General features: G+C 35.7%; 2 protein-coding genes and 6 non-coding genes across 8 annotated transcripts; 6 read left to right on the forward strand and 2 right to left on the reverse strand.

Annotated features, from left to right (window-relative positions):
* The first annotated feature begins 906 nt into the window (after positions 1-906).
* On the forward strand, positions 907-20,057 carry LOC117785147 (patched domain-containing protein 3). Its single transcript, XM_034623051.1, has 10 exons — positions 907-1,174; positions 10,839-10,969; positions 11,051-11,196; positions 14,583-14,797; positions 14,864-15,045; positions 15,160-15,339; positions 15,405-15,568; positions 15,627-15,965; positions 16,803-17,116; positions 17,177-20,057. The coding sequence occupies exons 2-10, from the start codon at positions 10,839-10,841 to the stop codon at positions 19,067-19,069; spliced, it is 3,564 nt and encodes a 1,187-aa protein (XP_034478942.1). The 5' UTR covers positions 907-1,174; the 3' UTR covers positions 19,070-20,057.
* On the reverse strand, positions 9,965-10,038 carry Trnan-guu. Its single transcript has one exon. It is a non-coding gene; the product is annotated as a tRNA-Asn (tRNA).
* Trnan-guu lies at positions 10,168-10,241 on the forward strand. Its single transcript has one exon. It is a non-coding gene; the product is annotated as a tRNA-Asn (tRNA).
* Trnae-uuc lies at positions 11,767-11,838 on the reverse strand. Its single transcript has one exon. It is a non-coding gene; the product is annotated as a tRNA-Glu (tRNA).
* Trnae-cuc lies at positions 13,162-13,233 on the forward strand. The gene has a single exon. It is a non-coding gene; the product is annotated as a tRNA-Glu (tRNA).
* A 115-nt stretch (positions 20,058-20,172) lies between the features above and the next one.
* LOC117784222 (macrophage mannose receptor 1) lies at positions 20,173-20,872 on the forward strand. The gene is made up of 3 exons (XM_034621895.1): positions 20,173-20,299; positions 20,356-20,464; positions 20,528-20,872. Exons 1-3 carry the CDS (start codon positions 20,192-20,194, stop codon positions 20,791-20,793), a joined length of 483 nt encoding a protein of 160 aa, XP_034477786.1. The 5' UTR covers positions 20,173-20,191; the 3' UTR covers positions 20,794-20,872.
* Positions 20,873-20,968: 96 nt separating this feature from the next.
* LOC117785997 lies at positions 20,969-21,087 on the forward strand. Its single transcript, XR_004617536.1, has one exon. It is a non-coding gene; the product is annotated as a 5S ribosomal RNA (ribosomal RNA).
* Positions 21,088-21,401: 314 nt separating this feature from the next.
* LOC117786082 lies at positions 21,402-21,520 on the forward strand. The gene has a single exon (XR_004617612.1). It is a non-coding gene; the product is annotated as a 5S ribosomal RNA (ribosomal RNA).
* Positions 21,521-21,728: the final 208 nt, after the last annotated feature.

Genomic DNA, 21,728 nt, shown 5'->3' on the forward strand with positions numbered 1-21,728 from the left:
AAGAATTTACACACGTATTTTCTTCGCAACTTATTACTGGTTCGCTGAGCGCCCAAAAACACGTTGTAGGTTGAACCGCTCCAGTGCTAGCAGGCGCTCAAAGGTATAGTGTCCTAGTTAAAGTTCCTTGGCTGTCTTAAGAAACCTTTTTGATTCAAGATATTGCCAAGCAAAGGATTATATGTGCGCATACAGGTAAGCAATTAAGGTATTTCCTATATAGAAGTGCTATATGGTTTCAGCGAACTGAGTTCTATAATCATTTATGGTCACACAGACCCAAATTCGCTCGAAACTCGTCGAAAGGTAAACGCACAAACATACACAGAAATATTTACACGCTTACAGACATATACTATACATACAGCATTTCCCACATGACACCGATAATTTGTAAGAGAGCGCAGGCGCAGCATTTGCCGCTAAAGAAAGTGGCGAAGTGGCGATTAATGAGCGAAAATGCGACCTTCAGGCTTGGGAGTATGGCACAAAAGCAACAACAATAAGCACACCTGTAGAGGAAAAACAGGTATAGGAAAATGATATTTCCCAAAAATTGTAAACCGGCGCAAACCGGTGCGCAAATGCAACAGCTGTAAAGACAAAGAGAGCGAACGAGTAAGAGAGAGAGAGAGAAAGCAATGGTGCAACAGGTGAGCTAAAATCAACAAGAGCGCACTGAGCGGCAAAGAGAGCGAACGCGCTTTAGAAATATTGAGAGAGTAAAACTGAGCGCAAACTGAGGCTGTAAGTCTGAGACCCCGAAACAATTTCGACGGTTCAGTTGTTAGTTTGTCAGTCCGCGAGACGGTCTCAAAGCCAACGGTCGCAACACTCGCTCCGTCATCGTCAACGCCAAACGTTCGAATTCGAGTTCGAATTTATAACGGTCATTCAAAGTGCGAATATATATATTTTTATTAAAATGACGAACCAGACAGCGCGTGTGCTTGGTGTTCTTCTATAAGGAATAGCCTCCATAATATTTTGAATCAATAATAATTATAACATATTATTTTTGTCATATGCGAATAAACGAAATAAGTGCAATTTAAATCATTCACAAGAGATTAAAAGGCTTACTGCAAATATTGCAAAACGAATAACTTTTTATAATCATAATCTCAAACCTTTTATTGGATATTAAACGAACGAACTTCGCAACAATTTCAAGGTATGTTTGTAAAATAAGTAAAGTTCCTAACACATTTATTATTTGTGCAAATGCGTAATTTACTTTCTAAGAGGATGTCTATTTAGGGGTTGAATAGCATTCAACTACGTATCGGAATTCGTTGGTTCAGCACATTGAGCAAGGCATAAAGTGCTTAAATTGTATCATCCCCAAAAAATGAAAAAAAAACAAAACATTCTTAAAATTTAACATAAATATTCTTTTATTTGCAAAGGTTTAGGGTGAAAATTTATAATTTAAATTATTTGTTAAATATGTATGTAAATTTTCACAAATAATTCCATTACATAGTTTATTTTACTACAACACTTTCAGAGACACTTTCCTCATAATGAAAGCCTCGCTTCCTACTTCAAAATTATTTTATAAGAAATCGAACAGAATTTATAAGTTTAGACATTTTTACGCTTAGGTCCCAATAACTTTAATACGTTCCCATTGAGGTCTTAAAACTTATATACCGATTTAAAGCCATTCATATACATTTCAAAAATTTCGATAGTAAATTTCATTTTTCGAAATATTTCCTTATTATCACTTATATCAGCAAATTACAACAATTTAATGGCCAATTTAGGGAGTAATTTTTGGTAAATTATTACTAATTTGTTGATTGCGTTTTTTGGCGCATTTCAGCTCAAGATTTTAGAGTGGAATAAACATAAATAAACAAAGATTTATGACAATTTGCACCTTGGCGAATAATTAAATGTGTCTTAAGCAAAATATCTAGCAAATGAAACGAGTTTAATAAAAAAATTACTAAAAGACTTTAAATTACCATCTAAGTGGAGCAAGAGCAACTCTTCCAACGTTTCTCTGGCAACTCAAAACTTTGACAGTTAAATGAATGCTATCAATTTGGAGCAGAGTTACAATTACCGGAGAGGCAGCTGTGTGGACATTGCCAAAGCAACACCTGAGACTCTTGGCAACTTAAATTCAAAACAAATTGGCATTAAAAATGAAGCGGAAAAAGTTTTGACACAACAGCAACAAGTCCAAATATCAATAGCAAATATTGGCCAATAGTCGAACATACATTTTCATAAGTTTGCATTTTGAACATACGACCCGAAGTGATTACATAAAGTTGGCTCCACACCCCGCCAGCGACCCCAAGCCCAATCAGTTATCGGTCCACCAATGAACGTCATTAACTGCACACACACGCGAAACTTTGCTCCACAAAATAACAAAAAAAAAAAAGAAAAAAACAATAATCATTGTGATCCGGTTCGGCTCTTGGACTATGTAATGTGAAAATATTTGTGGCTCCCCTCGGACCGCTCCTATTAAACACATAACACAAAAAGGAGTATGTGGCTCCAGTCAAAGTTAATGAAAGTTCAAGTGAAATTGCCGAAACCGGTTCGTTTGGGTCAAGTTGTATATTAATTTATTTTTTTTTTTGGGAATTCAATTATGTTCAAGGCCGAAAGCAATTTCGAAATCGAAATGGGGAAAGGCCATGTGTACATTTAGTTAGCGTTTAAATCAATTATTTAAGTACAGTTGTGCTTCAAGGAAATCTTAAATAATTTATAGGGAAGATAAAGAAAATTAATTTTAACATTTTGGGACATTATTTAATGTCTTATTAATTTTAAAGTATCTTTAGTACAATTGAGATAAAATTCGGTTTATTAACTTTATTATGTTTCATCTAAATAAAGTTATATTTTCAAAGAAAATATTAAGAAATGTTTCTGAAGTTTAATTACAAATTATAAATTAAATCAAACTTTCCCAGGATTATAATTGATAAATGGAAAATGGAAGTATACATGCAATAACAACATAAATCTTAATGAATCAAAAAAAAATTTAAGAGAATTTCCAAAACTTTACTTACATATTCTTCAAGAGTCTTTCTGTGACTAACGGTAATTATTTAGCTTATGACTGTATTTAGTGGTATGTCAAGCATATTAATCTCCATCTGGGTGGCACCACAAACCATCACCAACTATCACTATCACCGCACAGAGCAACAGCAACAGCAACAACAACAACTTGCACTTTCTTTGGACATGTGGAGCTAATGCTAATTAGGCTTATCACATGACTTTTACTCTTAAGTTCACTTTCCGTTGAAAATGAGCAATTATGACGGCGTTTTCCAGGCATTCCAAGCATCGACTTAATAAATCTTCGAATTGACAGACCAATAGAAAAAGAAAGAAAGAAACATACACGTACCAGCAAATGCTAAAAAGAAAGAAACAAAACATAAAAAAAAGAAGAAAAACGCCAAGCCGAAAGCCAAGTTGAAGCCAAGGCAGAAACCGTCGAGAAATGTTGTAGAAAAAAAGAAAGTGCATGCACACATATGTAACTGAGGAGCATGTATGTATGTGTAGTGTTTTTTTTTTTTTTATATGTACATGTGGTATAATAACTGAGAGTTAACGGCACTTCAGAGCACTCTGCTTTATGGTTATAAAGATTTTCTGGAACGTCTCGCTGGCCACTTTTCCTTTTAAATTGCGTATCACACGATCGTCTCCCTCCCAGACCCCCCCTCTTCCCCAATTGAATCCTCAATTGACAGTACTTGTAACCACTTGGTAGGTACCTTTGTCATTGCAAAAAGTGTCATTTGTTTTAGGCCCACTTGACACTGGAATTGGAACTGGAACTGGACTCGGCTAATTTGTTAACAGCTTTCGTGTTAAACGCTTAAGCAAACAACATTTTTTTTTTTAAACTTATTTGTTCAACAGTTTTCTGCTAATCTCTATGTCAATTTGTTAAGTTTAGCAAATTATTAAAACGTTCAAAGTCGCGTGCTGAAAGTTGTTAATTGATAGCTGTGAATGATGATGGATTCTAGTAAAAGTGAATCTTCAGCAATCACATTCCGTATCCAGTTTCCAGTTGAAACCAGTTCTGAATTTTTACCTGCTGGAAAACATTTTGAGAAAATTCTTCTGCATGAGGAGGGTGGAAATTAAATATCAAAGCAATTAAATAGGAATTTGGACTACCTGCTGTGAGCTAAGACTCTGATTGATGGGAAATTCTTATATTTGAACACAACTGTACTGGGTAGAAACGAAACATGTAGTTATTCATTTTCTTTTGTCTTTAATTATATATATTACTGTAAAATATTTAGAAAAGTTTAAGTCTTAAGAATGCGAGAGTAAATTATTATTTATCAGTGTAATAACTTTTTTTTTGGTTTTTTTGCAGTTTACCAAATTTTTCTAGTGTTTAGTCACTGATTTCCACGCTTATCTATTAATCCTATTATTATACAGCTTTTCAGTGCACTCAACCATCAAATTTTAGATTTATAACTAATGTCAGTATTTATCAATCCATAGTAGTAACATTTTGAAGAACACTACAGTTTAGTTTTAACAAATCTGAAAACAACACAGAAAAATATCTTAAAAGGTGTCAAATCACTCAGTTGAAGCAATTACTTTGATATATATCGGCAATGCAATCACCGGAAATGTTCGGCTTTGTCTCTTATTAAATGAGTTGCTTTAGTGGCTTTTTAACAGCATTTAATGATCTAATCAGTTGTGAGCTTTATTTAGGTTTTCAACACCAATTGACTGTTCCACTGACCCAAAGCGCACAAAGACCAGAAATCGAATGCAAATACAAGAAGAAGAGAAATAAATTCGTCTTATAAAACCGTTTTAAAACTAGTCCGTAAATTGCTAATTAATGCAAAGCCAAAAAATAAAACATCAAAAATCAAACAGATAAAAACTGAATTCAAATTGAAAGCAGTTACAGTGAGCGAGCTACCATATGATGTATGTGTGTATGTGTGTGTGCTGTGTGTGTGTGTGGACAGTGTGAGTGTGCGTAAGCTGGTGTGTGTGACCCAGATACAGGCGGTGGTCGCGCATGCGTCAGACAACAACTTAAACTTGAGGTTCAACTCGCAGAAAAAGTAGAAAGTGATTTCGATTATAGGATTTGTTTTCGATCTTTTTTTAGAGACAGAACCCAAACAAGTGCCGGCTACCAATAACAGTGTTTAGCTATTTATTTAAAGTGCTGCTCAATGTTAATTTTATCAGCCTCGAAACAAACTAATTAAAATTCATTGCAAACAATTGTGTGGCAACAATTGTAAGAAATACGCAAAGGTTATTTGCCCGTTGCCAAAAAGAAAAAACAAACCAAAAATACAAGTAAATCAGCTTTGGGGTTGACAATCACAATTAACAATAAATAAAATTATAAAATTGTTTGTCTTTAAAATGACAAGCCACGCCCACAACTAAGGTCAACAATAAATATCATGTGTTCTACTTCAATGACTTGACCCAAATTTATAGCCACCCACAAGGCAAATGACTTGAGATACACATAAGTGGCTATTTTTTTGCTTTGATGATTATGTTTGGGGAATTTGACATTAGCAAAAAAAATATATTTAAATATTAATTAATATTAATTTTCGTAATTTTTGGCAAATCTGCTTTGTGCGTCGGTATATCTTTGGGCCACAATAAAGTCCGAAAAAAGTGAAAGTTGTTGATTTTGTGATTTGGCAAATGGAAAACTTGTTGATTTAAGTATTTGTGGTTTCGGCGTTGCAATCGATTTGCGCCGCATTTTGTTGCTGCATTTGTGTATATTAATAAATTACTTATATAAAATAAATTGTTTAAGAAGCGAAGAAAAAGAAAACGAGGCTGCGCATACAAAGTAAAGGCGTTCAATTTGCGGTGGGTAAACCAGGATTATGTAATTCATGTAATACGACGATTGATGACGAAAATGTTTTGCAGAAAACATAAACAACAAAAACAGCAAAAGCAGCTGCAACAACCTGTATGCAGTCAGCTGCAAGTGCTGGTAAATTCCAGATTTTACTGGATATGCGAAATGTGTGTTAGCCGAAACTGTTGAAAGTTTAAACACAAATTTACGCGTGCTGCAATTATGCTGTCCACATGTTGCACAACCTTTACTGAAATCACTTTATAAATAAATTTAAATCAATCAAATTATGATAAGCTTTTAAGATTAAAGAGCGTGACATTTTAAATTATATCCTTTTTATTTAAAGTTTTTATTTAAATTGCACAGCTTATGAAATATTTGATGTTTAAGAGGCGAAAGTAAAGTAGTTTTATATTTGTAGCGTAATTGCATTCCATTCTCATTGCCTATAATCATATTTTGTTGCCAGTAATGAAATCTGAACCTATTATACACTTGAAAAATTAACAAGAAACTGAAATTAGCAAAACAATTAAGTTGAGCTAAGGCTGATGTTGAATCTGATCATCAATGACCCAAAAACCAAGAAAAATATATAATGAAATTGTTAGAATGCAGTGGAAGAAATGCATAAGCTAATACTACCATAGTTTCTTTAGAAGATCATGATGATTATATACAGATCAAGGCTAATAACAAACTCTTCTGGTTATTACAGGGTACACAAAATTAATCAGCAAAATGGTCAACAAATAAAGGGTTGCCTCAGCAAAAAGTCAAAACATTCTTTCAAAGAAATCAATATACATATAAAAGACAATAGCAACAATAATAATAACAAGACACTCACATACACTCACATGCATAGCCATAAACAATAAAATGCTGAATTGCTTTTACGCTGACCAAAAACCACAACAACATGGACAAGCGCAAACAAAAGACTTAAGCGACAAACTCTTTTTGGGCAGGCGGCAACTTTCTCATCGTTGTTATTGTTTTTCTTATATTTTTTTGGTTGAGAATTTCTAATGTCTTTTTGAAAAATGTGCGTAAATTCTATTTTATTTGCATTTGGAATCGGTTTAGAAATGCTTTTATATGCCAAAAAGAATTTGCCATCAATCCAGGCAGTGTCAGCTGGCTTTTGACCCAGTTAGACAAATGAGAAGCCCCACAAATTATACAGCAATCACTTTTGATGGTCTCGAAATTTAAATAAGTATATATATACAGTATAAATATATACATCTTTTTTATATATTTTGCTAGCTGTTTTGTTAATTTTCTTGGCACGCATTTATGCTAAGGAGAAATACGGGAAATTCTCAAGGTGTTGTTGGCCTGAACGTGTGTTCGCTGCAAATGGAAAATCTAAATTGTAGTCGTGTTATTGGGGGAGGTGGGGGGAAGCTACAATATTTCGGCTTTAATTGCATAAGCTTAAAAATCGCATTAGTCACAGCAACTACAACAAATGCAACAAATAAACCCGCATTTATTTTGACATCTAATGTCATTTACCAGCTGATTATGAAAACTTTAAAATGAAGCTGGAGTTGAAGTTGACGCTTGCGCCACAATTGTAAGGTTCATTAATGAACTTTGAAGCTCCTCTGTTATAACACTGAAGTTGTAAAATATTTATTTTTAAATAATCTTTGCATAATAATAGCTTGAAATATCTATTTTTAGCTTCAGTTAAGCGCAGAGCATGTGAAATATTAAAGTTAAATTAACATAAGCATTCATTTAGATAGATATTTATCAGCTAATTGAAATGGACAGTTCTGCACATTGCAATAGAAATTGCAAAAGTATACAGTGAAAGTTAGACTATCAAAATTCGATTGCATTCAGTTGCAGATATGATAAGCATAATTAAAGCTAGCAGAGAGAAACTTTATGATAAATCGTTGAAAAGAGAAAAAATGTGCAGTGACAGGTTAAAAAGTGTAATGTGTCTTGGCTTAAGCATCAACAATGTTGATTAGATTAATGCATTCAAACATTTTCAATCACATTAAATGAATTAAAAACATTTTTTGTGAAACTTTTAAAAATATGTAAGTACTCTTTATAAAGCTTGTTTTTAAATTAAAAGATCGTCAGATTGGTTGTCATATTAATGTATCGATTTGTATAAACAATTATTATTAATTCATTTACAATGTGGCTGGATATTTTCTCAACTGATTATCAAGTTTACTTTGTGGGATTGAAATCACCATCAATTGTACTCGAAATAGTAACTGATCGAATTCTATTAAATTCAAACTAGATATAGCCCCCACATGTTGGTAAAGTAACTGTGCCTCTTATTTGCATAACTCTTTACCGCTCGATTCTCCAAATGTTTGCATTATGCCACATAAATGACAACTTGGACTTGAGGTGTTTGGCCCTGCTCTGAACTGAACGAGTTTATGCAGCAACAAAAAAAAAAAAAACACCTCATTTGCTTTGGCCTTTTTAACACAAACATATGCATAAATATTGTTGGGCACACACTCAACACCTCAGACACAACAACAACACGTGCAACATGCGTTGGCAACAGTTGCCACAATACTCCTTTTTGGTTTTTCGACGAGCGGCTTGTTCATTAAATCAGCTTGACATAATGAACCGTTATGCCAACAAAAGCGCTACCAAAAGTCATCACAACAACATAGGTCCAGACTTGAGCCGTAACCTTGACTGAAGCGACTCGAAAAGGCTTTTCTGTGGACATGTTGTAATTTCGGGTTTGTTACAATTTGGTAAAAGTGCAGCGTCAGTTGTCGTTGAACCCATGAAAAAATGGAAAGTTGTTCGTGTTTGTAAATATATACATATATAAAATTCATAAGCCTATGTTCAATATAGTGTGAACTCCGTAAATTGACGCTTAGTTGGCGTTTAGCATGCAAATGCCAAGTCCAAAAGCAAACAACAAATGAACGTCATTTAATGTTACAGCTTAATTAAGACCAGGTGTTAGTTACGGTATGCAGATTGTTAATTAACAGCAGCTTTTTAACAGTATAAGGACTTAACAGTCAGACTTGCTAAGCTTCCCAGTCAGCTGTTTATATAATTTAACAGCATTTGCTTTACAGTCGGGGGCTTTTCGAATTTACAGTCCATTTGAACAGCAGCTGCTAAGCAGTCATCTGCAGCTTAACAGCAACTGCTTGCAGCTCTCTGTACTTTAACAGCAACTGCTTAGCATTCACAGGACTAAATAGCCAGAAGCCCTTCTACTTAACAGTCTGAGCTCTGGCAAGTTGCAGAATAGATTTGAACAGCAGCTTCTTAGCAGTTCTCTGTACTTTAACCGCAAGACACACACACTTTACATTCAATGTCTGTACATTAAATGACACTCAGTCAATTCATATTCGTCATTAATGTATTTTTGAGGTCTATGTCTTCTTCCTTATTCTTATTGTTATTGTTTTTTTTTTTTTTCATTATTTGTCATTAGGCTTAGTCTTGTGCAATTATAATGCTAATGTTCTATTCATGTAGAGTACATAAAGGCATTTTGTTGAACAAATTCATAATGCCGTTGCGAGATTCTGTGTTTGGCATGAATAATTGCTTCAACAAATTGCGCAGCAACCAAAAATATTAGTAAAAATCGTATATAAGTTTTACTTAGTATATCAATCTGAATAATGTTTAAGATAGCATATAAATTGGTTGCCTTGCCAATATTTATTAATATAACAATAGATTTTTTACAAAATGTACACGATTTAAAATTATGAAAGCATTAAATTTGGACAGTTGAATTGCGAAATATAAACTAAATTATCATTTTCGACGATCATATAACTCATTTTCTTTCAGAGGAAACACAAAATGTCTACTAAATTAGTCAAAGCACAAGATTAATTTGCTTCAAGTATTATTGTGATTCAGCTATCTTATAATTACTATAAACGAGAAACGTAATTTGTTATAAGCTCAATGTGTCAATGAAATAATCCAATTTTGTCCGACAAACTTTTATATCTTCATAAAATTAATATTATATGTAATAAATAAATTTGATAATTACAAAAAATAAAAGGTTATGGCCGCCCCCGGGTGGACTCGAACCACCAACCTTTCGGTTAACAGCCGAACGCGCTAACCAATTGCGCCACGGAGGCCATGAGGTTTTTGAGAATTATAGCTCACTTGAACCTGACAACTAACTTTCATAAATGGACAAAGTAAAATTCTAATTGAAACTAAGCACGTGTTGTACCAGAATGGGATTTGACGCCCGGCATACAACAGCCTCCGTGGCGCAATTGGTTAGCGCGTTCGGCTGTTAACCGAAAGGTTGGTGGTTCGAGTCCACCCGGGGGCGCAGCAAAACTTTTTGTCTTTTTTGTATTAAATCCATTTTATTTTAACAACAATTGTTTTTCTAATGTACAACTTTTTGTGAGTTTAGTTAATAGCAGCAAATCATAAATGCCTTTTATATTACCGCCGTACTTGACTTCTATAATCATACTAATAGCCACATTAGCTTATATTTTCAACGTTATTTATTTTATTGCTGTATTTTGTTAGTTGAACAAGGGCATTTTTGTTTCTCGAATTCATTGAGACAAAACATTATTCAGAAAACATCAGAGAAGTTGAGGCAGATCAAAAGCAATGCGTGTGTTAAGTTGAAGTTGAAGGTGTCGATGAACAAAGGCAAATAGACACGAAGCCCCATAGATGTAGGCATTCGTAGACGAGTACTTATTGCCTATAATAATAGCACCAATCTAACTTTGCCTTTTGTCTTTCACCTTCACTAAAAATCATATGTGAATTCGACATGCACGCAATTTGAAGTTGAGCTTTAACGCACGTATATTAAGATCTTAATTTTTGTGTTTTTGTTTAATTTAGTTAACTTTATAAGTGTACCTTATAATAATATATTTTTTTATTATTTGTCTCTTTGCAGATGACTTGCGGCATATCATGTGTCGATAAGACACTAAATAAATCATTTTATCATCTTGGCATTTGTATAGCCAAACATCCGGGCTACTTTGTCATTATACCTGTGATGTTAACTCTGCTATGCATGACAGGGTGAGTTGCAAACATAAAATAACAGTTATAAAACTATAAATAAAATTAACATTTGACCTCTTTTTGAATTATCTTTTGCAGTTATCAACAATTAAAATATCAAATCGATCCTGAATATCTATTTTCGCCTATTAATGGCGAGGGGAAGGCCGAGCGTGCGGTTGTTGAGCAATTTTTTAAAGTGAATTATACGCATCGCTTCAATGTGGGACGCATTACGAGGCCCGGTAAGTCGACAACAGCAACGGCAAAAAAACAATACCGAATACAAAAGCAAATGTTTGTTGGCCATAATGACAAACATTGGGCAAGTGAAATTGCTCGACGACACCCATTTAGTCATCCAATTAAAGATTGCAACATTTTTTGCAACCCGACGCAGCTGCGACGCCTCATCGTCGTTTCCCCGAAATATGTTTTTGAATTTCTAGGGAAAAATGCCGCCATTGCAAAATTACCCGAGATTATTTTTACATTTTTCCGCTCTGACTTTGAGTTCAAGACTACCTTAAAATATGCAACGGGTCTGGGGAAATGTGGGCTTTATTTGTTATTGAGGTCTTGAACCGAGTAGCGTCTGTTTCTTTACACGCAATTAACTACGCTAAATGCTATATTAGCCAGAGTCAACAACAAATGCCGCAAAATTACTGTCATATAAAACAAAACTTGAGACACTTGCAGCTTAGAAGTATTTGAAACAGCTGTCGGTGAATAAAATACTTTTAAAAAATCTTAATAGCGCTTAAAATTATTTTCAAAAAAGTATTTCTAATTTAAAAGTTAAAAAAGATATCTTCCCATACCGGGAATCGAACCCGGGCCTTCTGGGTGAAAGCCAGATATCCTAGCCACTAGACCATATGGGAGGCGTTGAATCTTTGTGCAAAATTCTCAAATTTTAATCATTGTTAACATTTGAATAAGCATTGTATTAAATTCTTGAATAAAATAAGTAGCATTTTTAAACTATTTTTAGTTGGTTTGTAAACAGTTTGAAATATACCCAAGAGCTAAATCTGTGGTAGAGCGTTTTTTACTGGAAATTATGAATTATTTTCCCATAAAATCGCAATATAAGAGCTTTACGATAATATGCGCCCACATAAATCTCTTAGCACACAAATGGAGAAATAATATGTAGTAAGAGTTTTTGGAATTACTAAAAGTTTATATTTTTTGCAAAATAATTAAAAAAAATCACGTAGGAAAATAATATTGCACAAATTAAAAAACGTGTGCACTATGCGAAGTCAAGTGTTCGAAACGATTAAAAGTAACCGCAGTAAGTCGTAAAAAATCATCAAAAATAATGAGCATGGACATTGTTGAACAACTTACTGTATTTACCACAGAAATGTTTAAGCTAGTCCAAAAATGAAAAAAAAAAAAAACCAAAACTATTAAAAGATACGCGCAAATTAACAAATGATTCTTGCGAAATGAAATTTGTTGGCCTCATTCTGAATGAAGCTGCTGCACTCGATGTGCGAATGCGCAACGAGGCTTTAACCATAAAGTAATCTAAAAGCTAGTTTTTTCTAGAGCTTAACTCATTCAACTACTCATCCAACCACTCATTTATTTGAGCTTGATTTATAACATGAATGTAGTGAGTGTATGTGTGTGTGTGTGTGTGTTGTGGCAGCATCATTGAACTTTGTTTTGACAATCACTGATATTGAAGATGAACAAGTCGGACGAGTGGTTGTGGCTGTGACTATGGCTGTGATTGTGGCGTTGTCTTAAGGCTGAACACAAAGAGCAATTTGTGGTGCATTTTAGCTAACTGTTTATGGACATTATCTAGACCGCATTTAGTCGGTTACGACCAGTTGACTGCGCTTCGCTTCGCTTGCACTTTACTTCCAGACACGGAGGCGATTTCAAATGCTTTTTTAAATAAAAACCGCAACGCGCCCGCTTTGTTGCATGTGTGGCAAACTAATCTGTAATGCAACTTTCGCCCCGTCCACTCGGAATCTTATATTTTTTTTTATTTTTATGTAGCGCAACAAATCGTTGCTTCCATTTTTCCATCGATTCGAATGTTATATAAATTGATTGTGACTATCAACTTAACCTTTTTTTTGCAACTTTTTTCCTGCCAAACATAATAATAAATTAATACACTCTTTGTCAAGGAGCCTAGTCGCCATTCAATTGGTATTTCGTCGCTGGTTGCAAGCACCTCCCATATTGTCTAGTGGTTAGGATATCCGGCTCTCACCCGGAAGGCCCGGGTTCAATTCCCGGTATGGGAAATACAATTCGATTGTCAGTTGGTTTCTTTTTTATTATTTAAATTAATTGAAGATTGTCAGGATACGTTTTTGTTAAATACCATTAGGAAAGTATTAAAATTAAGTGTAAGTGATAAATATTTTGGTATCAATAACGATTACGTATTATTATATTAGCATTCGAAGTTTCTATCAGAGCACTTTTTAAAATTAAATTAAAATTTTTAATAGAGCGCTGTTTTTTTTTTAAGTATATATATAAAAGTTCCCTCAGCTATGACTCCATTTAAATTCAGATCATACATTGATAATTTTAAATTTATCAACAGCAAACTGAAACCAATTAAATTGATAAGCAGCTGCCAATCTCTTTATCAACAGCTCTGGCTGTAATTAGAAATCACTTGAAATGTATCTCAAAACTCTTCAATTGTATCTATAATCGCTACAACGTGCACAGTTTTCTTATGTCAAAGTATTATTGGCCTTTACAAGTTCATTCACAAAAAGGCAAGGCAACGTGTGGAGTGGCACGTTCTGCCCCGATGCAAAGCCAAACTTTTCATATATATCTATTGATATACAATATGATAGATACAGATATATTTACAAATGTATAAATATATATTTATGGGTCTGGTATGTGGCTAAGACTGACGCAAGTGGACGGTGCTGCATTTGTTATGGCGCATTAAACACACAAACGATTCGTACAAATATCAAAGTGGAAGTGAATTATACGTACAAAACGGCGCACACACGAAATAAGTAATAAAAAAATAAAAACTTAAATGAAACTCATTCAAATTATTGTCACGTCGCTACACATACATACAATGAAGGCGCTGGCACTGAAGGAGGCCTAGGCATATGCACACTGGTACCAAATAGGGTCAACTTTTGATTAAATCTGACAGATACGAGTAGAAGATTATGCTTCACCACTTAACCATCAAATGATGTTTACAAAAATCAGCAAACAAAATTTATTTATTATTGTATTCCCAGAGTAATCATTTAGTACAGTTTTATTTCTCTAAGACGAACAAATTCGGTCGTTTAACGAATTTATTTTAAAATTTTCAAAGTCTGAAAGATTTTAAAAGGGAGTTGAAAATCTGAAATATAATAAAGTTAAGTTTGCCTTTTATAAAACGAAATTCAAAATGTATGTCTTGATTTGTTAACACCAAAATATTTGGAGTTCAACAAAACGCGACAGCACTGTAGTAAACAAAGAAAGTTGGTAAAGTATTAGACAAGTGGAATCAATGTACCTTGATTCGTAGTGACAACCTTCACGCCAGGCGGCAATAGGAAGTTGACCGTATCTAAGCCTCATTTAATCAATTGTCTTTTGTAAATTGCAGGTCGCTTTGGTCGAGTCATTGTCATACCCAAAGATGGCGATGAGAATATGTTACGTCGCGAGATCTTTATGGAACTGAGACAATTGGATAATCTCATACAGAATGCGACAACAACCTATGATGGTGATACATTCACCTACAAGGATAACTGTGCACGCTGGGAGAATGAATGCTTTGAGAATGATATATTAAACTTGGATGCATTAATGGATGATGTAAGTACAACATTCAACTTTTTATTTATAACTTAACTCACTCATTTTCTCGCTTTTTTACTCTAGATCGAATCGGGTCAACTGAATCTCACATTTCCCATAATGTTTAATCCTGTAACTTGGGATGCCCATGCATTTCCCGTATTCTTTGGAGGCACAAAACTAACCGAGGATAATTATATTATAAGTGTGCCAGCCATACAATTAGTTTACTTTGTCACTGCCGATACAAAACGTCAGGATGCCAAGTAAGTAGAGTATAAAAAAAACACAATATCTAGAACTAGCTCTTATTTTGATGAGATTCCTTATATTTTTTTTTTGGTTTGACTCCCTGATTTAATACTTATTTACTCGTTTAGGGGTGCTGAATGGGAGGAAACCTTTTTGCGTGTGGTGGGCAAGGCGGAAACCACAGGGATGTTTAAGCACATTTCAGTATCGTACTTTGCCTCTCGCACCTTAGACCATGAGCTGGAGAAAAATACAAAGACGGTGGTACCTTATTTCAGTTCCACATTTCTTCTAATGGGTTTATTCAGGTAAGCAATTAACTTAATCTTAATTTAAAGTGCAACTAATAAAGTTCTTTATCAATATTCTTTAGTATCATAACCTGCATGATGGGCGATGCAGTACGCTCGAAACCTTGGCTTGGACTAATGGGTAATGTTTCGGCCATAATGGCCACATTGGCTGCCTTCGGTTTGGCCATGTATTGTGGTATTGAGTTTATTGGCATTAATTTGGCAGCGCCTTTTCTCATGATTGGTAAGCTTAAGTCTTCCCTATTCATATACAAATATTTATTAATTGATTTTCTTTTTAGGTATTGGCATCGATGATACGTTTGTTATGTTAGCTGGTTGGCGTCGCACTCCGGCCAAGATGCCCGTACAGGAGAGAATGGCTCACATGATGTCTGAGGCAGCTGTTTCAATTACCATCACATCGGTCACAGATTTCATATCCTTTCTGATTGGCATCATTAGTCCCTTCCGTTCGGTTAAGATCTTTTGCACCTATTCAGTATTTGCTGTCTGCTTCACCTTCATCTGGCACATCACATTCTTTGCCGCATGCATGGCCATTTCGGGCTACAGGGAACGCAAGAACCTTCATGCCATTTTCGGTTGCAAGGTGAAGCCCATGTCGGTGGCTATTAAAGGTAATTGCTTAACACTGTTAACATCCCAAAAAAAATTAGGTTGTGTCGCTTAGTAGCATTAGAATTGATTTTAAAAAATAAATAACCAAGGTCCTATTAAGACTTAGTGGGTGACCAGAAGTTTAGCTCATTTGTTATATCTGCTTTGATTAAAAAAAAATTTCAATTATTTAAAACATTTTACAAGTTTCCTGTCTTTAAAGTCCTTAAAAAAAGAGACAAACTTCTATATTTACTTTTTATTCTACTACTTATGTCTTACTTTTTACAAGTTTCCTGTCTTTAAAGTCCTTATAAAAAGAGATAAACTCCTATATTTACTATTTATTCTACTACTTATGTCTTACTAAAAAACTTAAGATCTTCTGTGTCAGATTATCTGGCACATCACTTACTTGAATAACTTCTATGGTTTTTACCACGTCAATCAATCATAACTAGATGAAGCTAGAACCCATCAACTCTTCAATTCACTGAGTCTTTTGTCAAGCATAAAATTAAGCAATTTAAACGATCGAGTGAGCGTTATTGATGACAAAACTTCGTTTGAACGTTGGTCGGGTTGGTTTGGTTTGCTGTAGATATGACAAGGTCCACTTGCAACAGTTGCCTGGCCAGAACAACCGGCTTATAGACAAGCTTATTAGTTAGTACGTGTATTTAATTTACTTGGCAGCTGCAACATGAACTTGATCATGATGCAAAAAAAATCAAAACTAGACTAAAGTCAAGAAATGCTGAAACTCTGAGATAAACGTTGATAGCTATCCAAAGAATTGGGGTCAATGGCAACTGTACTTACAATCATTTTCTATTTTTTTCCATTTTGTTTTGCAGAGAAACGCAACTTCCTCTACAAAGCGATCATGGCCGGTGGTATTGATCATAACGATCCGGATAATCCCATTGATAACAAGGATCACATGTTAATGGCATTCTTTAAGGACAAACTGGCTGCGGTGATTAATAACAAATGGTGCAAGATCTTGATCATCTTGGCCTTTGCCAGCTATCTGGCAGGTGCTTGTTATGGCGTCACACAGATCAAAGAGGGTCTGGAACGTCGCAAATTGTCACGGGAGGACTCCTATTCGGTTGAGTTCTTCGATCGTGAAGATGATTATTATCGCGAATTTCCCTACAGAATGCAGGTGAGTTTTCAAACACAATTATCAACGGATCAACTTTTTTAATGTGATAAATTCTTACAGGTTATCATATCGAGTCCTTTGAATTACTCTGACCCATGGGTGCAGGACCAAATGGAGAATCTGACGAGAACGTTGGAACATACCTCGTATGTTACATCTTCATTGTATACGGAATCCTGGTTACGTTCATTCCTCTCGTTCATGGATCGCAATGATGACTATCTAAATATGACAATCGATGACGAACCATCATTTATCGAGGCTGTCAAGGAACACTGGCTCTTCCCCGGCAATCCCTTCTCCCTGGACGTGCGTCTAAATGAGGAAGAAACACAGATTATCGCCTCGAGATTTCTTATACAGGCTGTCAATATTACGGATACAAATCATGAAAAGGAAATGGTTCGAGATCTGCGAAAAATATGCAAGGACTCACCACTGAATGCCTCCATCTTCCATCCCTACTTTGTGTTCTTTGATCAGTTCGAATTGGTTCGTCCTGTTTCACTCCAGGCTATGGTTATTGGTGCCATTATCATGATGATCATCTCGTTTATATTTATACCCAACATACTCTGCTCACTTTGGGTTGCCTTTTCGGTTATATCCATTGAATTGGGCGTGGCAGGCTATATGGCACTGTGGGATGTCAATCTCGACTCTATATCGATGATAAATCTGATTATGTGCATTGGATTCTCAGTGGACTTTACCGCACACATTTGCTACACATATATGTCCTCAAAGAAGCGTAGTCCCAAGGCACGAGTTCGAGAGGCACTACACTCGTTGGGTCTGCCCATTGTACAGGGTTCCAGCTCGACAATATTGGGCATCATTGCCTTGTTGCTGGCACAGAGCTACATATTCTTGGTGTTCTTCAAAATGGTCTTTCTGGTCATCTTCTTTGGCGCCATGCATGGACTCTTCCTATTGCCCGTGTTGCTGTCGCTTTTTGGACCTGGTTCATGGCAAACTTGGACGGGTCGTGATGATGGTAGCGATGCAGAATTTGATGACAGTGTGGACAATATGAAACTGGGCCATGTGATGGAGAAACCCTTTGCTCAGTCGTATTATATGCAGTATCCTAGCATGGGATTAAATGGACCTTATGCCTATGGCTCCAAGGGTTTCCTAGGTGCGCCCTATAAGGCCTATGGTGTCGATGAGAAGGATCAGGGCCTGGGTACCTCGGGTGAGGACTCTTCGGAAAGCAGCTCCAGTCGCTCCCAGCGACGTCAACAGCTCGCAGCCAATGCTCCTGTGCCGGAGGAAGATGCCGCCCAATTGCGACGTCGCTATGAGGATGGCTGGCGTCGTTCTAGCTATCAGAATATCTACGGAAATGGAAATGGCAGTGGCGGTGCACAGTTCCAGGCACAGCCCGATCTCTATGGCCAGCAAGTGTCTGCCGCCGAGTGGCGACAACGTTTGGATGCCCACGAGCAACAGCATCGCAGTGGGAAGCAGCGACGCAGTGAGGTCCACGATAACTATGACAGAGATATGCAGAGAGCACGTCGTAACTCCCATGGCGATATCATTGATATACACACGCCCACGCCCAACTCTTCGCTGGATGAGAGAATGAGAAGGCAATATCAGCAGGCAATAAGTGCGGGCAGTGGCGATGATAGCAGCTATCATCGAGTGCAGCCCGAATCGAGTCCAGCTCCATTGGCCAACAGCTCTGCCAAGCGGTATCATCGTCGCAGATCCTCTGAGGACTCGACGCGTTATCACCAACGTTGGCCGGCGAACATCGAGGAGCGTCGTGCTCGACGAGCTCATTCGCCCAGCCAGCAGCGACACTCGCAATCGCATTCCTATTCAGAGACTGCCGCCGTTGCCGACAACTTCGCCCGTCGCTCCTCCTCGCATCATAATCTCTACCAGCCGAGCGGTAAAGTGACGCATCAGCCGCCCACTTATCAGTATGGAGATTATTAACACCCGGTAACAAGTAAAGAAATGCAATGAGGAAGTCATCAACTAACAGGGACAATCAGGCGACTACTTCCTATTAAATGCAAAAAAAAGCTAATTAAGTCTAGTTTTAATAATTTTGCCTAGGCGATCTATAAATAATTACATATTTATCTAAAGCTCAAGCTTTTTCGACTATATTTAATTTGTAATGCCGTGAAATCTCTTCCACTCTCATTTATTTAAAGTTCCATTCAAGTTTACTACTTTCAGGTCCGTCCAACAGCTTCTTATTTACTATGGTTTCTGTTCAAATTAAGCGATCTGGCAACTCCGCATATATCTTATGTGTGCGTTAAGTTGGCTGCGCCTGACTGTCCGTGTATTAGCTCGTTTCATAAATGATTTCATGGCATAAACTCAAAAATTAACTCTATTTTCGGCTTGCCCCTTTATAAAATGTTTCAGACTTCTGTAGTTTTTATCAGTTATTGCAAATATTTACTTCGATAATAAAGATTCGAATTTTCAATTTTTTAGTGATGCTAATTTAGAAGTTTTTGAAATATTTTTGCATTTTAGTTTGAAGAAAAACCGTTTTCGAGAAGCCTTACACTCGTACACAATGTATGCATTTCATGAAAGGCAAACTCAAGTCACATATCTTAAGTTTTCACATTTAGTTTATATAAATTTCAGTCACACTTTTATCAGTGTTTATTTAAATTAAATTTTAGCTATGTTTAACTAAATGTGTGGGCCTTGTGGTCCATTTAAAAATATTTTGTATAGTGCTAGTAACAAAAATATAAATACTAATAGCTATAAATAAACTGAATAAATATTTAACTACTCATGTTAAGAGCTGCACTCATCCCACATTCTAGACTAAAATTAAGACTAGACTAATGTGCAGTTTTAGCAATGTACACGTAAGTTTAAGGGACACAAGTTTGTAGCGTGTTAACGATTTTTGCTATTGAATAAATATTTTATATTTTCCTAGAAACAACATACTATTTTATTTATCTATGCACTTGCCACTAATTGCTTTTTGAACGACTTTTGATGTGATTTTTATCGCAAGTTTATAAATAGCGACTAAATGCAAAACAATATTTAATTTTAAACTGACTTTCTAACAAAATGTTGTTTCGACATTTGCTGCTTTCATGCAGTTTGCTACTGTGGAATTGCCAAGAATCAGTCTCATCAGCTTCCAATGAGAAATATTACGCAGCTACATTTGCAAAGGTAAGCTTAAATTGGAGAATTCACAGTTATGACGGTGTAAAATTCATTAACTTCAGGTCAATTGGTTTCAAGCTCAATCGGCTTGTCAGCGCTCAAATATGATGCTAGCTTCCGTCACAAGTCTCCAGCGTCATCTTCAAGTGATTCGCAGCATAAGTCTTAATGGTATGAAAACACACTTGATAAAAATCAAAACTATTTTATTATCTTTTGCAAATTTTTTTCTAGGTCATTTGTTGGGCCATGAGAAATTTTGGCTCGGTGGCAACAACTTGGGGGATCTCAGCACTTGGAATTGGATGAGCCGTGGTCTACCCTTTGGTTATAAGAAATGGGCTAAAGACGAGCCACGATCGGCATTGACAGGACAGGAAGGCTGCTTGGCAATGGGATTGGATGAAGACTGGCACAGCGAGGATTGCAACAATGAATATTACTTCGTTTGCGAAAGACAATGCAACTCAAGTGCTACATTCGAGCCACTTTACATTTAAATAAGTCAGGAGAACAGAAATTGAAACAATTTTGAAATTCTTAATAAATCTTATATGCGAGTTCATCTAAAAGTCTAAATTTGCCAATTTATTTTTTATTTGTTCTTAATTTATCTCTGCACAATAAGAATATAATCCATTTTATACAAAATCGAACTTTTAGCATGCGTCTTTTGCCAACGACCACACCACGCTGAATACATCGGTTCTCATCCGATCACCGAAATTAAGCAGCGTCGGGCGCGGTTAGTACTTAGATGGGGGACCGCTTGGGAACACCGCGTGTTGTTGGCATCGTTCAATAACTTTTTTTTTTACAAAATTATTAAGTTTTTCTGTCTCTTTGCTTTTGCGTTAAATTTTCCAACTGGAACTTCTATTAATAAATTTATTTCTATGTCTATACGAGCTCCCTGATATTACCCACCCACTATGGAGCCTATAATAATTTTCATTTAATCAATATACTGCTAAGATTGCTCTGAGTTTTACTTATAAAATTGTTTCAAACATTGTTCCACAAGTAGTTTTTTATATCTCTTGGTACAAAATCCTTTAAAATTCAATCAATTTCAGATACAAAATCAAACTCTAAGCATGCGTCTTTCGCCAACGACCATACCACGCTGAATACATCGGTTCTCGTCCGATCACCGAAATTAAGCAGCGTCGGGCGCGGTTAGTACTTAGATGGGGGACCGCTTGGGAACACCGCGTGTTGTTGGCATCGTTCAATAACTTTTTTATACAAACTAACTTTTAAATATTCTCGTACATTAAATACTTTTTCCTTTCTGTTGCCTTGTGTCATATATTTAAACTGTACCTTCTATTTAAGCTATATTTCTATGCTCATTGGAACTCCCTGCAAATTTTCATTAACCATTTCATGCATTTACTATGTACTTTACAAATTAAATTTTTGGAGAATATGT

This window comes from Drosophila innubila (genome assembly GCF_004354385.1).
Source record: "Drosophila innubila isolate TH190305 chromosome 2R unlocalized genomic scaffold, UK_Dinn_1.0 1_C_2R, whole genome shotgun sequence".
In the NCBI taxonomy this organism is placed as follows: Eukaryota; Metazoa; Arthropoda; class Insecta; order Diptera; family Drosophilidae; genus Drosophila; species Drosophila innubila.

Bases quoted from the DNA above. Each gene is read 5' to 3' on its own strand.
- LOC117785147 (XM_034623051.1), top strand. From the start codon at position 10,839: ATGACTTGCGGCATATCATGTGTCGATAAGACACTAAATAAATCATTT. The intron at 15,340-15,404 runs GTAAGCAATTAA...AATATTCTTTAG, and splicing joins CTTCTAATGGGTTTATTCAG to TATCATAACCTGCATGATGG. The intron at 15,966-16,802 runs GTAATTGCTTAA...TTTGTTTTGCAG, and splicing joins CATGTCGGTGGCTATTAAAG to AGAAACGCAACTTCCTCTAC.
- LOC117784222 (XM_034621895.1), top strand. From the start codon at position 20,192: ATGTTGTTTCGACATTTGCTGCTTTCATGCAGTTTGCTACTGTGGAAT. The intron at 20,300-20,355 runs GTAAGCTTAAAT...CATTAACTTCAG, and splicing joins ACGCAGCTACATTTGCAAAG to GTCAATTGGTTTCAAGCTCA. The intron at 20,465-20,527 runs GTATGAAAACAC...ATTTTTTTCTAG, and splicing joins TCGCAGCATAAGTCTTAATG to GTCATTTGTTGGGCCATGAG.